The sequence below is a fragment of the Pyrgilauda ruficollis genome, unplaced genomic scaffold, assembly GCF_017590135.1.
Source record: "Pyrgilauda ruficollis isolate IOZ18807 unplaced genomic scaffold, ASM1759013v1 scaffold74, whole genome shotgun sequence".
NCBI lineage: Eukaryota > Metazoa > Chordata > Aves > Passeriformes > Passeridae > Pyrgilauda > Pyrgilauda ruficollis.
The window spans coordinates 1283442-1299608 of record NW_024529266.1 but is presented as its reverse complement, the minus strand read 5'-3'; the positions used below and the strand labels follow the sequence as shown (position 1 = coordinate 1299608).

The 16167-nt window shown below is 38.4% G+C and overlaps 1 protein-coding gene across 1 annotated transcript in view; it reads right to left on the bottom strand.

The window, feature by feature from the left end:
* Positions 1-16167, bottom strand: part of ANKRD31 (ankyrin repeat domain 31) — a 62963-nt gene that overhangs the window by 8948 nt on the left and 37848 nt on the right. Inside the window, exons 21-25 of the mRNA XM_041486080.1 lie at positions 14181-14277; positions 9352-10411; positions 5874-6014; positions 5184-5280; positions 1870-2055 (exon numbers count right to left, since the gene is read on the bottom strand). Of these exons, the coding sequence (XP_041342014.1) occupies positions 1870-2055; positions 5184-5280; positions 5874-6014; positions 9352-10411; positions 14181-14277 (1581 nt within the window). The remainder of the gene's footprint in view (positions 1-1869; positions 2056-5183; positions 5281-5873; positions 6015-9351; positions 10412-14180; positions 14278-16167) is intronic.

Here is a 16167-nt window from a genome sequence, read left to right as displayed (position 1 = left end):
CTAGTTTAAAGCCAACTTATGCAGCTGAGCTTTACCTTCATATTTTATTTAGCACAAAGTAAAACAGTGGTGGCATTGTGTGGGTGCCTAATTCTTTGGAAACAGAACTAGAGGGCAAACCAATGCAGTAAATCCATCTATGGGTTGCGGGCCTTCTCATAGTGCTTACAAAATTTAATTTAAGAGACTTATTGAAGCACTCATCCTGAGATGCTTGCAAAGAAACCTCCTTCTGAAATAGGAGTTTGCTTTTTACAGTTTATTTTAATAAATTTGGTCAGACTGTGAAACTTGAGAAGCTTTCACTCAGACCTTCACACAAAAGATTTGAGATCCACAAGGCAGAGATGTCAAAACTGAGAGGGTGGATAAATTTTTATGTATTATACTGCATGTTCAGCAGCTTTTTCCTTCAATTGACAGAGTAATTATAGTAGGTATGAACAAAAAGTTATATATGGAACACATTTACAGCTTATTAATTTTTATTATAACATGTGTCTTTAATTTTGCATTACCTCCTCTGTCTGTTAATGGTTACTTTTGCTACACTGTAACTCAGCACTCTTGCTGTAACTGTTTCCATTCAGGACTGAGCACCTAGATGGTAGGGTGACAATGACCATATACGCTACAAGACCATTATTTTGGCAAGCAGAACACAAATAGTAGGCATATTTGAGAAAATGTCAATGCGGCTGTTCATTTGTTCAGCAGAGATACATAACTTCTATAAACCATAGTCTTTGTTACTTTTCAAGTAATATCAAAGAGCAGTTCAATCTGGGATTTTTGATATAAATAAACCTAGCAATCTACTACACCATCTATTTTTTGTAACTTTAAAGACCACCTTCCTCCAAATACTCTGCCCTGCCATTTAAGATACTAAGCCTGTTTGCTTCTATTAAAAATCAACCAACCAACCAACCAAACAAACAACCCCCCCACCAAAAAAAAACCCAAAAAAAAAAAAAAAAAAAAAAACAGAAAAACAAAAAAACCCCAAAAACCAATATTTTCTCCAGAGGTTTTTCAGCTTAATTCTTTGCAAGGTAGCTGTAGGGCCTGTGTACAGAAGCATTAAGAATTGCTTTAAAATGTGGATGCACTTTTAGTTTACAATGACCAACAAAGCCTAGATTCACTTCAGTTTTCTGTCTTACTGCCTCCCACATCAGACCTGGCTCAGTGCTGGTATCCTTGGCAGTGCAGTATTATCTGGCACTGAGGTTTGAGCTGATCACTCTAACTTTGCACCGTGGTGAGTCAGGGTCATCCCTCCGTACTGTAATCACAGGCAGTAGAGGCAAAAATACCAAATGAAGTGCAATAGGCACTGTTCAAATCATACAAGTATTACAGATAGGGTTTAATGTGCAATCAATGTAAAAATGTAATATTGAAAACACAAAGTTACAAGCTTGGTCAACTACACAAAGGTCAGAGCATCTTCAGAAGCATTTCCACACTACCCTTTCAATTGGATTACACAAGATTATTTAGAAATGCTTATGTATCATATTTCTCCATCTAAATCCAGAAGACATTTCTCCATACTATTATTTTTTGAGACATTTAATTGAGCACTCAAAATGATATGAAGTTATCTTGTTAACTACACCAAAATAGCAAAATGTTTCTAATTTGGACACAGGAGAGCTGAGCATATTGAGCTCTGAAAAATGCTGCTATTGGGTCATTTAGATCAATCTAAACCCTCAGGAGTATAATAATGTTTCCCCAGCACTCTTTCCCTCCCACACACAAATCAATTCCATGCCACCTACTTTTCTTTTTCCTTTCATATCTCTTGTATGGCCCTTGCATCCACCATTAGGTTTTCTAGACTGCTAAAAAAACACTTACTCATAAATTCCCTGGCAACAGCTGCTTCTCCTTCAGCACACAGCTCTCTCACACAAACTTGTGTTTGTGGCAGTGATGTCATGTTTGGCTGCATATTACTCAGGTCAAAGCTCCCAGGAGGCTGAGCAGCGGAGCCATTACCAGGATTCTGATAGTGCTGGTGGTTCCTTGTGATAAAATTCTTTCCTAAAAGCATGAAAAGATACTTTTGTTCAAAGAACAAGAAGTATCACTTAACACTGATGGTTTAATGCACAGAGAAGTTATGCTTTTTATTTTTCCTAATTTGTTACTTTGTATTTTCACTTAGCCTTATATCACCTAACACACGCAAGGGCAAATTTTCCTTTGCTCCTTTACCAACCCAATAGCTGCTGCTGTAAGATGACTGAGGCTCGTTTTTTGGGTTTTTAAAAAAAATCTGTATCTTCCTTGGCAAAATTACAACAGACATTGCAAAACTAACTTGAAAAGTAGCTTACTAAATGTATGTGTTTCATTGCTTGCCTCAAGGAAAACAGAAACATACCATATCACGTACTATCATAGCACAGCTTTCTCACTTGCTTTCAAGCATTCCTTCTGAATTCAGTTTAAAATTTAATACTCCATACGTGAAATAACACTAACATAAACCTTTCAAATCAGCTTATGGTTCAGCCATTAAGAAATCATTTGGATTCCCTTGAAAACACTCTTCTTCCATACAACTTTGGGTCCTTTCATGAACTATAGGTGAACAAGAGCTGTTTTAATCTTTACAGGTGGCTAATGGTTATTAAAGGCAGCAAGGAATTGCTTGAGCACAAGAATTGGACTAGTCATGTTGTTTTCCAAAGACTGTCTTCCTGAAATAGCAATCTACAAAATGAATGTGCACATCACACTTACTGTAACAACTGAATAAACTTTTCTTTTAAGCCACTTTGCCAGAATTTCAATGTGAAATACTTAACACCAACATTTGCTCTACAACTCAAATCTGTTCTTCAGCTGACATCTGCTTCTGAATCCTTGTTATTCTTGGTCATTTTTAACAAATATTATGACAAGTATCAGAAAGCACAGAGAAATTCTAAGCCATATAATCGTTTCTTCTGTTTTCCTGCATACAGACAGTCTAAAAGTACTGCTCATTTGCTTAACCACTTTTGTTTACTTTTCACTCAGGCTTGAATACACTAAATCTTACTATCTGCTAGCATGATCCTAGGAGAGACTGAAGACTCAGACTCAAAGAAGCTACGTACACTGAAATTTACTTAGTATTTAGATGACCAATTCTGAAATTGCAATCTCTACTGCATCTATTAAATACCTGCATTGGTCTGGGACTGCTTTACTTCATGGGCTCTTCTAGTTTTTTGTACTAACACCCCTAAGTAGCTAGAAGTCTGATGCTATATAAACACTGAAGCACCTTATAAATCTCAACCAAGCTAAAAAACTGGATCATTTCTTATGTTAGCCACCACAGAACCACAGCTCCTTCTCTTCTTGCCAAGGGGCCTTGATTTGGTAGAGGTTCCTAGGACACGCTTCCTAAACTGGGCTGTACAAACAGGTAGCTGCTTCATTGGTAGCTGCTTCTTTCTATTACAAGATGGCTAGGTATATATAGGCCGCATATATAATTTTCTTCCCACTTCTCCAAGCTCTTCTCACAGTAGCTCAATGAACACTGGGCCAAGGTATGGGAAGCTACAAGGGGAATGAGTGACGGGCATTAAAAATAATACTCGTCCAAAACTGCTCAAATTCCCAGGTCCCAGTCTTCTTTTTTAATAGTGCTCTGGGACACATGGAAAAAAAATCATTAATACGGAAAGAAAAAAATAAGTTTGGTTCTCTGAAAAGCAGAAACAACTTCTACTATATAATACACAGAGGCCCTAAGCATATTAGAAAGATAAAAGAGTGCCTGGGAATATCTCCAGGCAAGCAGTACAGAATAGTTCACATCCACACCAGCAAACTTTCCTCTGCTTTTGAGCAAGCTGGCTGCAGGCAAAGTATCTGTTGGAAAAAGCACTTGGAACAAGCTAACTCATGAACTGAGCTTGGAAACCATTTGAGGGTTGTCCAATGACCAGAACTGTACTCACAAAACAACAGTGCAGATTAATTATCTTCTGAAACAATTTAAGGCACTGTTAATGTCCTACATATCTGGCCATGTAGTATCTGAAGTGGAACTGAAACAGAGAACACTTTGACTTTCCCTCCATCAACTTCTCACCTAAGACTAATGGGTTAGGCAGTGGCTACTGTCATCTTAAATCACATATCACAAAAAAAACTTCCTTAAATACTCTTTTCCAGATGACCTGGACTGCTTGGGAAAAATGCTTGCTGATCTTCAGACTGACTTTTTGTTGTCAAGAATAGTTTTTGAATAAATAAATTTCTCTGTTCTAGAAGTTACAACGTTTATAATAAATTTTTTACAATACAAATAATTCAGAAGAACTAGTGAAATTTTCAAAGGCCTATCAAAAGTTTGGAAACTAAATCGAGATCTAAGTCACTTACACCTGGTATAAACTGAAGTTACTGAAGCAAGGAAAAATAAACTCATCATCTGGAAGCACTTAGCCTGTAGCAAATACCAGCAGAACACAGTAATTTGAATATCAAGTTAGTTCTTTTGAACTATTATCTTTAAATTTACTTTCAGTATGTTAAAAACTGAAATCCCAGCTCACATGAAGTGCAGTGTCTTATCAAATTAACAGAACCAATCCCAAAAGCCCAAAAGCTTTATGGATTCCAAGTACAACTGGCTGCCAAAAGGACTTGTGTATCCCTGACAATACATTGCTTATCAATATTAGAAGTTCTGAAGTTCTTAAGTTTGATAAGCAGTTCTGAAAAAATTGTTCAGTGTCATTTTGTCATATCAATGCACTTTGTTTCTTTTGACTACCTATTTCTAGAGAATTAAGTATCCCCCTAATTATTAGTGTTGCTTAGGCAATAGAATAAAAAATATTAAAACAGCTTACTTGAAACTTCACTTTATAGTAAATATTCTAACAAAAAGTGTTACTTTTTTTTTTTTTTTTTTTAAGATAGCAACCAAATAATTAGTAACTATTCCCTTCACACAACAAATTTATGGAAGAAGTGTACTTTTTGAGACTTTATGTACAAGTTCTGGCACTATTTACATTTCACTATCAAGATCAGAGATAACCATACACCCCAGAAAAAAAATCAGAAAGCAATAGAGGAATTTTGGGCTTTAAGTTCTTTAGAAATCACCTTCTGCTGCTTTCAGTTATGAACAACATTGGATTTTAAGTAGTACGTACCTAAAGGATTTCTTTTCTGTGTTGGCAACTCCAGGTCACTGGAAACTGACACTTCACCAACACTAAATTTTGACAATTCTGTCCCAAGATATGTAACCTGTAAAAAGAAATCTACATGGATAACTGATTGTCTTAATTAGTATTTTTTGTTGGTTTTTTTTTTTTTATGATAGGTGTAGAAACTTCATTTTTCTTTTAAAATTGAGTTTATGCACTTGTAAGCCTAACCTGCATCTGTCAAGATCAAGGAGAAATTATGCTAATTTGAATTCTAATTGAAAAAAAACCCCAAGCATAATACAGCCCATCTGTAATGCCCTTTAAACTCTGCCAGTGCTTTTACAACAGTCATGCATGACTCCCTGACATTTCAGTAAGTTTGCTTCTTTTTATTCAAACTACCTTTCAGCCTTCTCTATCTGTCTTAATAATTTTTAAAGCTACTCTTTCAAATCTCTTTTAGCTTACAGTGTGAGCATTCCACATTCTTTCAACATTCATGATGAGTTCATCACTATACAGCTATGTAGCTACAACACTTTCTTTGCTGCTCATTCATTAAAAGTGAGAAAATATTTAAAATTCAGGCTAGCACCCTCTTTTGCTTTAATAACAGTAAGGAGATCTAGATTAGTGAAACTTGTTACAGCCAATCATTATTGCTAACTTTGGGAATCACATCAGGCCTACCTTATTCCACACGTACTTCCATGTCACAGAAATATCACTTCCTAGTAGATCTTTAACCCACTGAACTGGATTCTGTAGTATTTGTCCTTTACTGGTTCTGATCTTGCCATTCTTCAAGAGTGTAGCTTTATGACTAAATTCCTAAAAAAAAAAAAAAAGGAATAATTTCAATTCATAAATTAACAAATATAATATCTTTGAAACATGAAAAATGCCAAATAACAATATAGCTGAAAAGGTGTGGCTAATTCTGTTTTTCTCTGGAAAAAAGTTAAGTCATCTATGCCACTATCAAAAACTGTATAAAATAAGATTATTTGTTCCACCAGAATAAGATGCTTTAGCCAATCAGAGGACAAATCTCCCTATGACTGTCTGTCAGAACTGTATTTGTATCTTTGTTCTTCTTACACATAACAAGGCTTTGAATAAATTAATGTGCAACAGTGAACTCAGGCACTCACATGAGGCAAATCTGTGCAACAAGAAACTGCTATACAAGGTACATATATCCAGAGTGCAGTTTCAGCAACCAGTCAAACATGAAACATATTTGCAAAAAAATTCACTTCTATCAAGGGATATAACTTACATGTTTTAGGAGGAACCTAACAGCCTTACCTTATGCAAAATTAAGTACAAATGAACTTATTGTTAATGCCTCTTTCATAACTTTAATACAGCCCAGTTCAGCAAACATTTACACCTCTCCAGAAGCACAAGTTATAGCTGTTTATAGCTGAGTAAGTAATGGTTTTGTCATATTGGCCTCAGTTGACTAACACAGCTAAATAACGCAACAATTAGCTCTTGATCAAATCTGTTACAACTTAGTAAGGTTACTTATCATTAATAAGGTTAAACAATCCAAGTAAGAGAATGATGCACCAGAAAATACTGCACCATCTCCTACCACATCCACTGGCTTGGGGCTGCTTTAAGAATTAAATTAAGACAATTAATCCAAATATTTCAATGAGCACTCAACTGAGTTTATAAGTTCACAGTTTCACAACTTAGGTCTACAGCATTCAACAACTGCATTCTGCCTGTCCAAAGCTAATCTTAAGTAATGACTATATACCAGCTGTATGTTGGTATATTGTATGTATGCTGTTATCAAATACATCTCTATAATGATAAAGAAGGGAAATTTACTGATCATCTCTTTGCAATGCAACAGACACTGGCTTCTAAATTTCGATTTCCATAGCACTGTCTTCCAAGACATAAATTAGTGTCATTTTCATCCTAGTAAAAATCACTGACTTTTCTACATGCCAAACACCAGTACTTGCAGCATTGGGTTACAATTCCTTAGGATCTACGTGCATCAAGCTGCTATCACAGACAACTTACAGTAGGAATACTGTAAGTCTTGAAAACTTACAGTAGGAATACTGAATTTTTCATCCTTCCACTTAGTCATCTTGCAGTCCAAAGGAATATTACATGTTCTTCAAAAAAAAGAAGCATGTCTCCGTATCAATCCTATGGCCTGATGCACACCCTTGTGACTTATACTACCCTATGTTCCAGAACATAAGACCACACAAAATGGCAGCTCTCAGCAGAAAAGCATTCCTGAGATTATAGGTGTAGGAAAAGGAGTTCTTTCTACATAACCAAACCGGTGAGTTGGCCGAAAAGAACTTTTCATACTTTTATCAATATGCTGCCCTGGAAATTAACTAGCTGCATTGGTTTTGCACAGCCTGGTTTATTGTAGTGGGGGAGTGGTGGGGGCGGGGGGGCGGAGTGGGTGGCACAGAGGTGAGTTCTGTGAGAAGCTGCCAGAAGCTTCCACCATGTCTGGCAGAACCAATCCCGGTGGCTCTGACGATGGACATGCTGCTGGCCAAGGCTGGACCAGTTAGAGATGTTGGTAATGTCTCTGTGATAACATATACAAGAAGAAAATCAAAGTGGACACAGTTTTTCCTTGCCAGAGAAGAGGAGGAGGTGAGAACGTGTGAGGGAAACAACACGGAGACTCCAAGGTCAGTGGAGAAGGAGGGCAGGAGGTGCTCCAGGCACTGGAGCCGAGATTCCTCTGCAGGCCGTGGTGAGAGCAGGGTGAAGCAGCTGTGCCTCTGCAGCCCATGGGGATCCACGGGGGATGCCGAGATCCACCCACAGCCCATGGGGGAGCTGCCCATGCTGGAGTGGGTGGATGCCTGGAGGAGGCTGTGGTCCAGTGGGAGACTCCATGGAGAGAGGGGGCCCTGCTTCCAGGCTGGAGCAGCCTGTCCTTGGAGGACTGCACCCCGTGGAAGAGTGACCACGCCACAGCAGTTTTGGGAGGACTGTCTGCCTGCCTGTGGGAGGGACTCAGTTGCAGCAGTTTTGGGAGGACTGCAGCTCATCAGACTGAAATGGGGAAGTTCACAGAGAACTGTGTCCTGTGGGAGGGACCCCACGGCCTCACAGGGGAAGGACTCCTCTCCTGAGCAGCAGAAGAAAACCTCAGATGATGAACTGACCAAAATCCCCACGCCCTGTCTCCCTGTGCTGTCAGTGAGTGGGAAGGAAGGAGGGATTGGGGGGAAAAGGTGTTTTTTAAGGGCTTGTTTTTACTTCTCACTATCCTCCTCTGATTTTGTTAGCAATAAATTCACTTTGCACATCTAAGCTGAGCCTGTTTTGCCCTTGGAGTGTTTTCACCTGGTCCTTATTTCAACTCGTGAAGCCCTCATTAAATTTTTCTCTCTCCTCTGCCCAGCTGGGGCAGAGGAGGGCAAGTAAGTGACTTTTGTGTGTGTCTGGCATTTGGCCAGTGTTAAACCATGACACTAGCTCACATCTGCGAATTCAGTCAATGATTTCCTCAAATGCTCAATACTAAGCCAGGCCCCTAAGCAGCTGTTGTGAAACTCTGCTCTTTATTTGGAGGGACAGGGAAATGCTTTTGTATTAAAAAAGAGGGGTTTCTCTTTTTTTTCAAATATGGTTCATACCATACTTTGTGCTTATAGAATCAGCAAACATGTAAGCAAGAAATTTTGCATGTACTCATGTCTATTACAGAACTACAAAATCCTTGATGTCACATTTTTTGACGGACTTGACAATTGTTTCCAAGAATGACATTAAGTCATAACAACGATTACATTGCTGCTCCTTCCAGTATAAAAATAACGTAGATTTTCAGGAAAATCAATGTAGATCAGCCAAAGATTCCACTCTGGTTCTAGCAATAAGAAATATTAGCAAACTGGTAATGCAAAGTTAAACACAAATTTTACTTATGCAATATTCTGGGTCTTAAAATTATGGGATGACAGAAGACTTCATCCATATAATTTTCCTTTTAAACTCATGAACAGTTATCTATAACCAATGAATAAAAATATACACTAGTAAGTGCTGAAGATGCAGATGAAACCATGAGAACTGCTGTTTCCCGTTTTAGTGTGTGGGATATTTTCATTATCTACTAATATTAATATTATTGCTATTATAATTTCTCAACAATTACCTGCAGTTTGAATTCTAAAACATTTTCTCCAGGCTTTATCCTTCCCAGTTCAAGCAGATCTATCAACTGATGCTTTTTCTTACTCTTCCATCCATATCTCACTTGATTTTGTTCCCATTCCTGATTACTGTAACTCTGTGAAGATTTCTCACTGATATTTGCTGGAGAGTCTGTATTTGAGGAAAGATTAGTAAGCATCAGGTTGGCATTAAATGAATTCTCACTACTCTGAAAGACCATTTGCTGCGAGGTATTAGAGAAGCTCTTTGTAGATACTAATAAAATTTCTTGCTGTGGCTGCTGTTGCTTCTGGAAAGCTTCTTTCTTATTCACATATCTGTGCAGATCCTCATGTGAAAGAAACTGCTTGCAGTCACTGGTTGTCTGATAGACATTCTTACTGACAATAGTGCTTTGGGGCTCTACAATATTTAATGTGTTGGTCATTGAAGTGGGATTTAAAGACCTATTTCTTTGTCCTACAATTGCTACACAATCAATGTCTTTTTGTTGTGAGCACTTTGTTTTAGCAGTGGAAATAGTAGGTTCTGAAGGCAATGTCATCACTTCTGCAGCATTTGGCAGCTTTGACATGCTGTCAAAGGCATATTCTCTTACTCTGTTTTCAGACGCCAAAGCATGATCAGAAGCCTCCTTGCTTGTAATTGCTTCTTTATTTGCTCCTGTCTCATCCAAGCAGATGTGTGGATGCTGGCTGCATTCCTGACCTGAAAATCTATTTTCTAAAGAGACATGTGCTTCTACTCTGTTTCCATTAGGCCTGCTGGCACCAAGCCCCATACTAAATGTTACTGTATTAGGACACATGATTTCATTAGCAGTTAAACTTCGTCTTGTATCGCTTTCGTGAAAAGTAACTAAGTTTGAGATTTGCATCTCTGATGATGAATTGAACATTTGCTTTGTTTTTCTGTAATTTTTTAATTTCTGCACTAATTTTTCCTGGTTTTGGGCAACAGTCAACAGGCTCTTTTGCCTAGAAGCAAGGTTAACTACTTGTTTCCTTAGCACACCTTTTTTAAATGATTCTACTGAAGCCCTATAGCAAATAAAAAATAAAGACACTGGAGTTACTGTAAATACAAAATTAAAGGGGTTAGTAGACATAACTCACAAAGAACAAGAAAATGTTTCAACATTTAAAATCTGCTGACACTTAAAATTTGAACAATATTTTTATCATGTATGAAGTTTAATGCTCAAATCACAGGTTTATGAACAACAAAGTGCAGAATCCCATAGTAGGATACAGAATTAAGATGCAGGTGGGAATCCCATAGAATTAGAATATTAATCATAAAAACTTCAGAAATAGCCTTGCCTATACCACTCCTTAATTCACAGGATTTATACTCCTATACCACCTTTAATTCAAAGAATCAAAACTCTGCCTGTAGTATCACCAAATGCTCTTTCAATACCACAAATCATAGTAGCACATTGAATCCCATGTCTCAACGGTCTACTTTGGAGCCTTTTGAAATGAGTTCAGGATGAGTTCCTGAAGGATGATACTATAAGGATTTTTTTATGGCGTACACAACAAAAGATTTCATAAAGCTACCACTGTAATAATGCCAAATGACCTTTAAGTAAAGAGGACAGAACAGTTTAGGATGTTGCCTGTGTAATCTGGGAATGCTGTACCTTTATCAGACCCTGCTCCCAGACTGAGCCTCCTTCCTGTGAGATGCCTTTCCCAGGGGACTTTACCTCCATTCTGCTGGAACGGAATTCATTATTTACCCCACTTTCTTTGGTACAAGAGCCATCAACTCAGCAAAACACTATTTTCTCCTAATTCCCCTTCATGAGACAAGTGGCATCACTACAACTCTAGCACCATTTTGGGAAGACAGAGAAGTAACATAAGTTGTGGGAAACAGAACTGCAGTATGGTTTGCTTTTAAGGAGACCCACTGCAGAGATGCCATGGCAGGTAACACCATAACACCGTAACACCATGGCAGGTAACACCACCACAGTCTCAAAAGAGGCTGCTGAGGGGATCAGGACAAAGGTACATTAAGACTAGATGGCTAAGAACAAGGACAGAAAAAACCCAGCTTGACCAGATTGTTGTCTGTACTGTGATACTGCTTGGTATCTCATGTGCTTGGAATACATGTACTAGCAACATATCAGCATACCGTCAATCACTGAGTAATCCATGACAGCTATGGGCTTTTACACAGGCCAGTGAGGCTTCCACACATTTTTCTAGCAGTTTTTGCTCTGGGAAGTTTTGTTGCTTTATTGCTATACAAGTACAGAAGAGGATGCAACTGAAGAGGTAACGACAGTGTGACTAAAATGACGAAGTAACCTACAGCCACTAACAAATATAATACTTATTTTCTGTTAATTTTTCTCAGGTAAAAGATATATCTTAGTACAGAAGATGCTAGTACCTATATTTAAGAACCGAAAAGGAACAATGTAAGTAGTATCTCTCTCTGTGCCAACTAACTGGAAGATGGAAAATGTGATGATGCCTCCTGATCTTCTATGGCTTGTGTGACAAAAGTTATAAGCCAATTAATTAAAAATAAGATGCTGACTATATAAATAATAAAAAGCAAATATAATGTGATTTGGAATATAGCTCATTACTACTGATGGATGGCTGTTACACTAGCTGCAGGATATCTGCAATACCCAGAAATATTTATCACTTCACTCTGGAACACAATCTCAATCTCAATACTAGAAAACAGATAAGTCACTATTTTGCCCACAAGGATGATTTTGAACTCTAACTCCTCATAAAATCCTTTTTTAAAAAAATTATGTATGTAATATGTGTATCTTACATTTTATAGCTGTCAAAATGGCTTGTGACAGAAATATTTAGTCTCTTTGCTCAACCAGCCTTTTTATTTTGCCATGGGACTACCTGAAAGCTTTACACTGCAGCTTTTACATGACCAACCAAAACCTGCCCACAAAAGCAAGAATGGAAACATCCTCATCAGCTGGCCTAGCAGCATCTGTTGAATAGGATGCTACACTGTTAGGTGAGCACTCACCACATGACCAATCTTGAGTCCTTCTCATAAGGAAGTAAAAAGGGGCCTTGTGAGAGCTAGAGTCATGAAGCTGCTAATTCGCACAGTCCATGCTTACACTAAGATGAGCAATCCTAGCTGACATTTTAATTGTTCTCACAAAAATTGAATGTCTGCAAGCTTGCTTCAAGCCATTTCTTTAAATGGCTCTCGTTGGCCATTGGCTGAACACGCCTAATCTAGGAGTGCTGAAGAAACAAATCAGAGTCAGGGACACTCCAAGTAGTGTCTTGAGTTGCTATTACTTTCCTCCATGATACTGCAAAATGAATGTAATCACTCAATATCCCCATTTCCTAATTTCTGCTTAGGTAGCATGGCTCCATGAAGGGAAAAGTCCTGCTTATCGAACCTAATTTTCTTTTAAAAAATGGTAAACCACCTAGCTGATCAAGGGAAGCCCGGTGATACAATCTTGGATTTCAGTAAAACTTTTGATACCCTCTCTCACAGGATCCTTCTGGACAAAATGTCCAAACACATCACATGATTAGTGAGCAACTGACTCACACGTCAGGCTCAGATGCTTCTAGTGAATGGGGTGACATCAGGCTGGTGACCTGCCACAGGGCTTGGTACTCTTCTATGTCTTTACATCTTCACTAATAACTTGGATGCAGAACTGGAAGGGATACTAGGCAAGTTTACTAACAATACAAAACTGGGAGGAGCTGTTGACTCCCTTGAGAGCACAGAGGGCCTTGCAGAGGGACCTCAAAAAATCAGAGGACTAGGCAATCACCAATCATGTAAAGTTCAATACGGAAAGGTGACGGATTCTGCACCTGGGATGGGGCAAGCCTGGATGTATGGACAGACTGGGGAATGAGAGGCTGGAGAGCAGCAACATGGAAAAGGATCTGGGGGTCCAAGCTGATGGCAAGTTGAACATGGTCAGCAATGCCCTGGCAGCCAGGAGGGTCAGACATGTCCTAGGGGGCATCAGCCAGGCAAGGGAGGGCACTGTCCTGCTCTGCACTGGGGCAGCCTCACCTCGAGTGCTGGGGACAGTTCTGGGTGCCACAACAGCCTAATGAAAAGCTAGAGAGTGTCCAAAGGAGCGCCATGAGGATGGTGAAGGGCCTTGAAGGGAAGCCATATGAGGAGCAGCTGAGGTCACCTGGTCTGTTCAGCCTGGAGGACGCTGAGGGGAGACCTCATTGCAGTCTACATCTTCTCGTGAGGGGAAGAGGAGGGGCAGGCACCGATCTCTTCTCTGTGGTGACCAGCGACAGCACCCAAGGGAATGGCCTCAATTTGTGTCAGGGAAGGTTTAGGTTGGATATCAGGAAAAGGTTCTTCACACAGGGAGTAGCTAGGCACTGGAACAGGCACTCCAGGGCAGTGGTCACAGCACCAAGCCTCTTGTGTTTGGACATTGCTCTCAGGCACAATGGGAGAGTGCCGTGCAGCACAGGAGCTAGACTAAGTGATCATTGTAAATCACTTCCAACTCAGCATATTCTGTGATTCTGTGTTTTTCCACACATTTTGTATTGTTCACTATCTAATTTCAATGCTCACTGTGAGCACAGCAACTGATTAGTATGCATTAGCTAAATCCTAAAGTTCTTCTTTCATTTAACTGAGGTAACTGAAGTCAATACTGATAATGCTTCCAAAAAATCTGAATGAAAACCACATAGATTTACTTTTATGCCATTATATGCTCCTAACAACTTCTATCACTACAACTGCAAAGAATAGCTTTCTATGAATACAATCCTTGTATTCTATTACCTGTATTTTTTAGCAAGGGTATCCCTCTCTGTCTTCTGGTTTGCAAGTATTTCATTCAAAGCACCTTGTATCTGAGACAGCCTTTGGATATACACATCTGTTCAATATTTTGAAATAATCAAAATTATGATGGCAATAAGAAGTAGGAAATATTTCATTAATAGCATTTTTAGTGTAGCAAATACACAGCCAAAGTATAAAGACACTGCTAGAGCAGTACCTTAAACTGTAATGCATGCTGGTAGCTCCTTACAATTGGAGCACTTTTAATGAAATTCTTATAGAAATAATTAAATACAAGTTTAACTTTAAAAATTTATCAGAAGTACTGGAAAATTTTGAAGTGCAAGTACCTTGTTTAGGAAATTGTTAAGAGAAAAAGGAATAAATTAAAGAACTGCCCTATGGATGATAAGCCATGAAAATCTTCAAGATCTTTGTGTTGCAAGTAGCTACATAACATGACAATTATACTGAAGCTACCTGCAGAAGTTACATAATCTTAACAAGCTGCCTAAAACTTTCATCTGAAGTACTACAAAATAGCTTAATGAACCTAGATTTTTCAAGTTGCATACAAAGGTAAAATCATATCAGTCCCAGTTTTACATAATTTCTAACTCATATCATAAAGTTAAATGATAAAGAAGAGCAATTATAAATTCTTCTTTATACACCCTATCTCTTAGACATATAACTTGAGGGCCAGAAGTCACAACCAGTGGATACCACTGGGGTAATTTGCTAAAATTGTAACCTAATTCCTGAAACTCTAAAAGTCAATACAAGCTTTACACAATCAGGAAAAATTAGAAATTACAATATTAAATTGGAATTCGTAAAATGTTTCCCCAAACCTTCTTCACAGTACCAACCAGTATTTGCCTACTTAGTAACATGTAAATATTGCTCTTATTAAGGCAGTTTAATAGAAATTTTGTATCTCTTATTTGTAGTAGATTTCACTGCATGGAAATACCTTGAGATTTTAGTCTACTTTCTTTTGTCTCACTTCAGTCTTGTGCCTCATCAATAGTAATGACTTTGACTTAGTTTAAGAGGTGCTACATTACTAATTCTTCGTCAGTAGTGGTAACAGATCACCATGTCAATTTTTCTCATACCCCTGAACAAGAGAGGTCTGATTACCCCTGAAAAGGAGACATCTGATAGATTTTGCTCATTCATGAAATTATACTGATGCCTGTGCACAGACGTCTGTCTGTTGTACCACCTACCTATTTGTCAAACACTTTTCAAGAAAACACCTATTTTAACTAACAGTCCATACCCCGTAAATTTGAGTTGGAAGCTATCCATATAATTCCATGTTTCACATTTATTTTTAAAGGGATAAATTTACTTGTAAATATCATTTGAAAGCTCCAGCCCGTATTTAGGAATATTAATTTTAAAACAAACCCTTTCTTTCTGTCAAGAAGCAAAACTGTTTCATGAGCATCAGATGCTCTAACTAATCAGATGCTCCAAATAATCAGATGCTGCCTAGGGCAGCTGGGGAGAGAGACCTTGGTCAAAGGCATTCTGGCAGCAAGCTATGCCTCTTGAAGCATCATGGCATGGATACAATAGACTTCAACAGCTACACAGCAGCAGCATCATGATCACCTGAGAAGTCACTGTCACTTAGTAAATTCTTGAGATTAATCTGAACTGAGATTTGATAGCCTAAGACAAATTACACCTCTGGGCATCATCTCAGAAACTGCCCATCATTCACACTGCCTGCTGTAAAGAATCCTCTTTTTTCCTCTCATAAATTACTTTAGGCTCCTGGAAGTTTAGCCACACCATAATGAAAATGCTGCATCTGCTACTTTACCTACAGACATAGCTGTTCTTGATCATGCAGGGGCTCATGTGCTCATAATTGAATAATGCTGCCAGAAGTATGCATTCTTACCTAATGATCCCTTTTTATATAATTAGGTTGACTTGAGACACATGCCTCCAAGTGACATGCCTT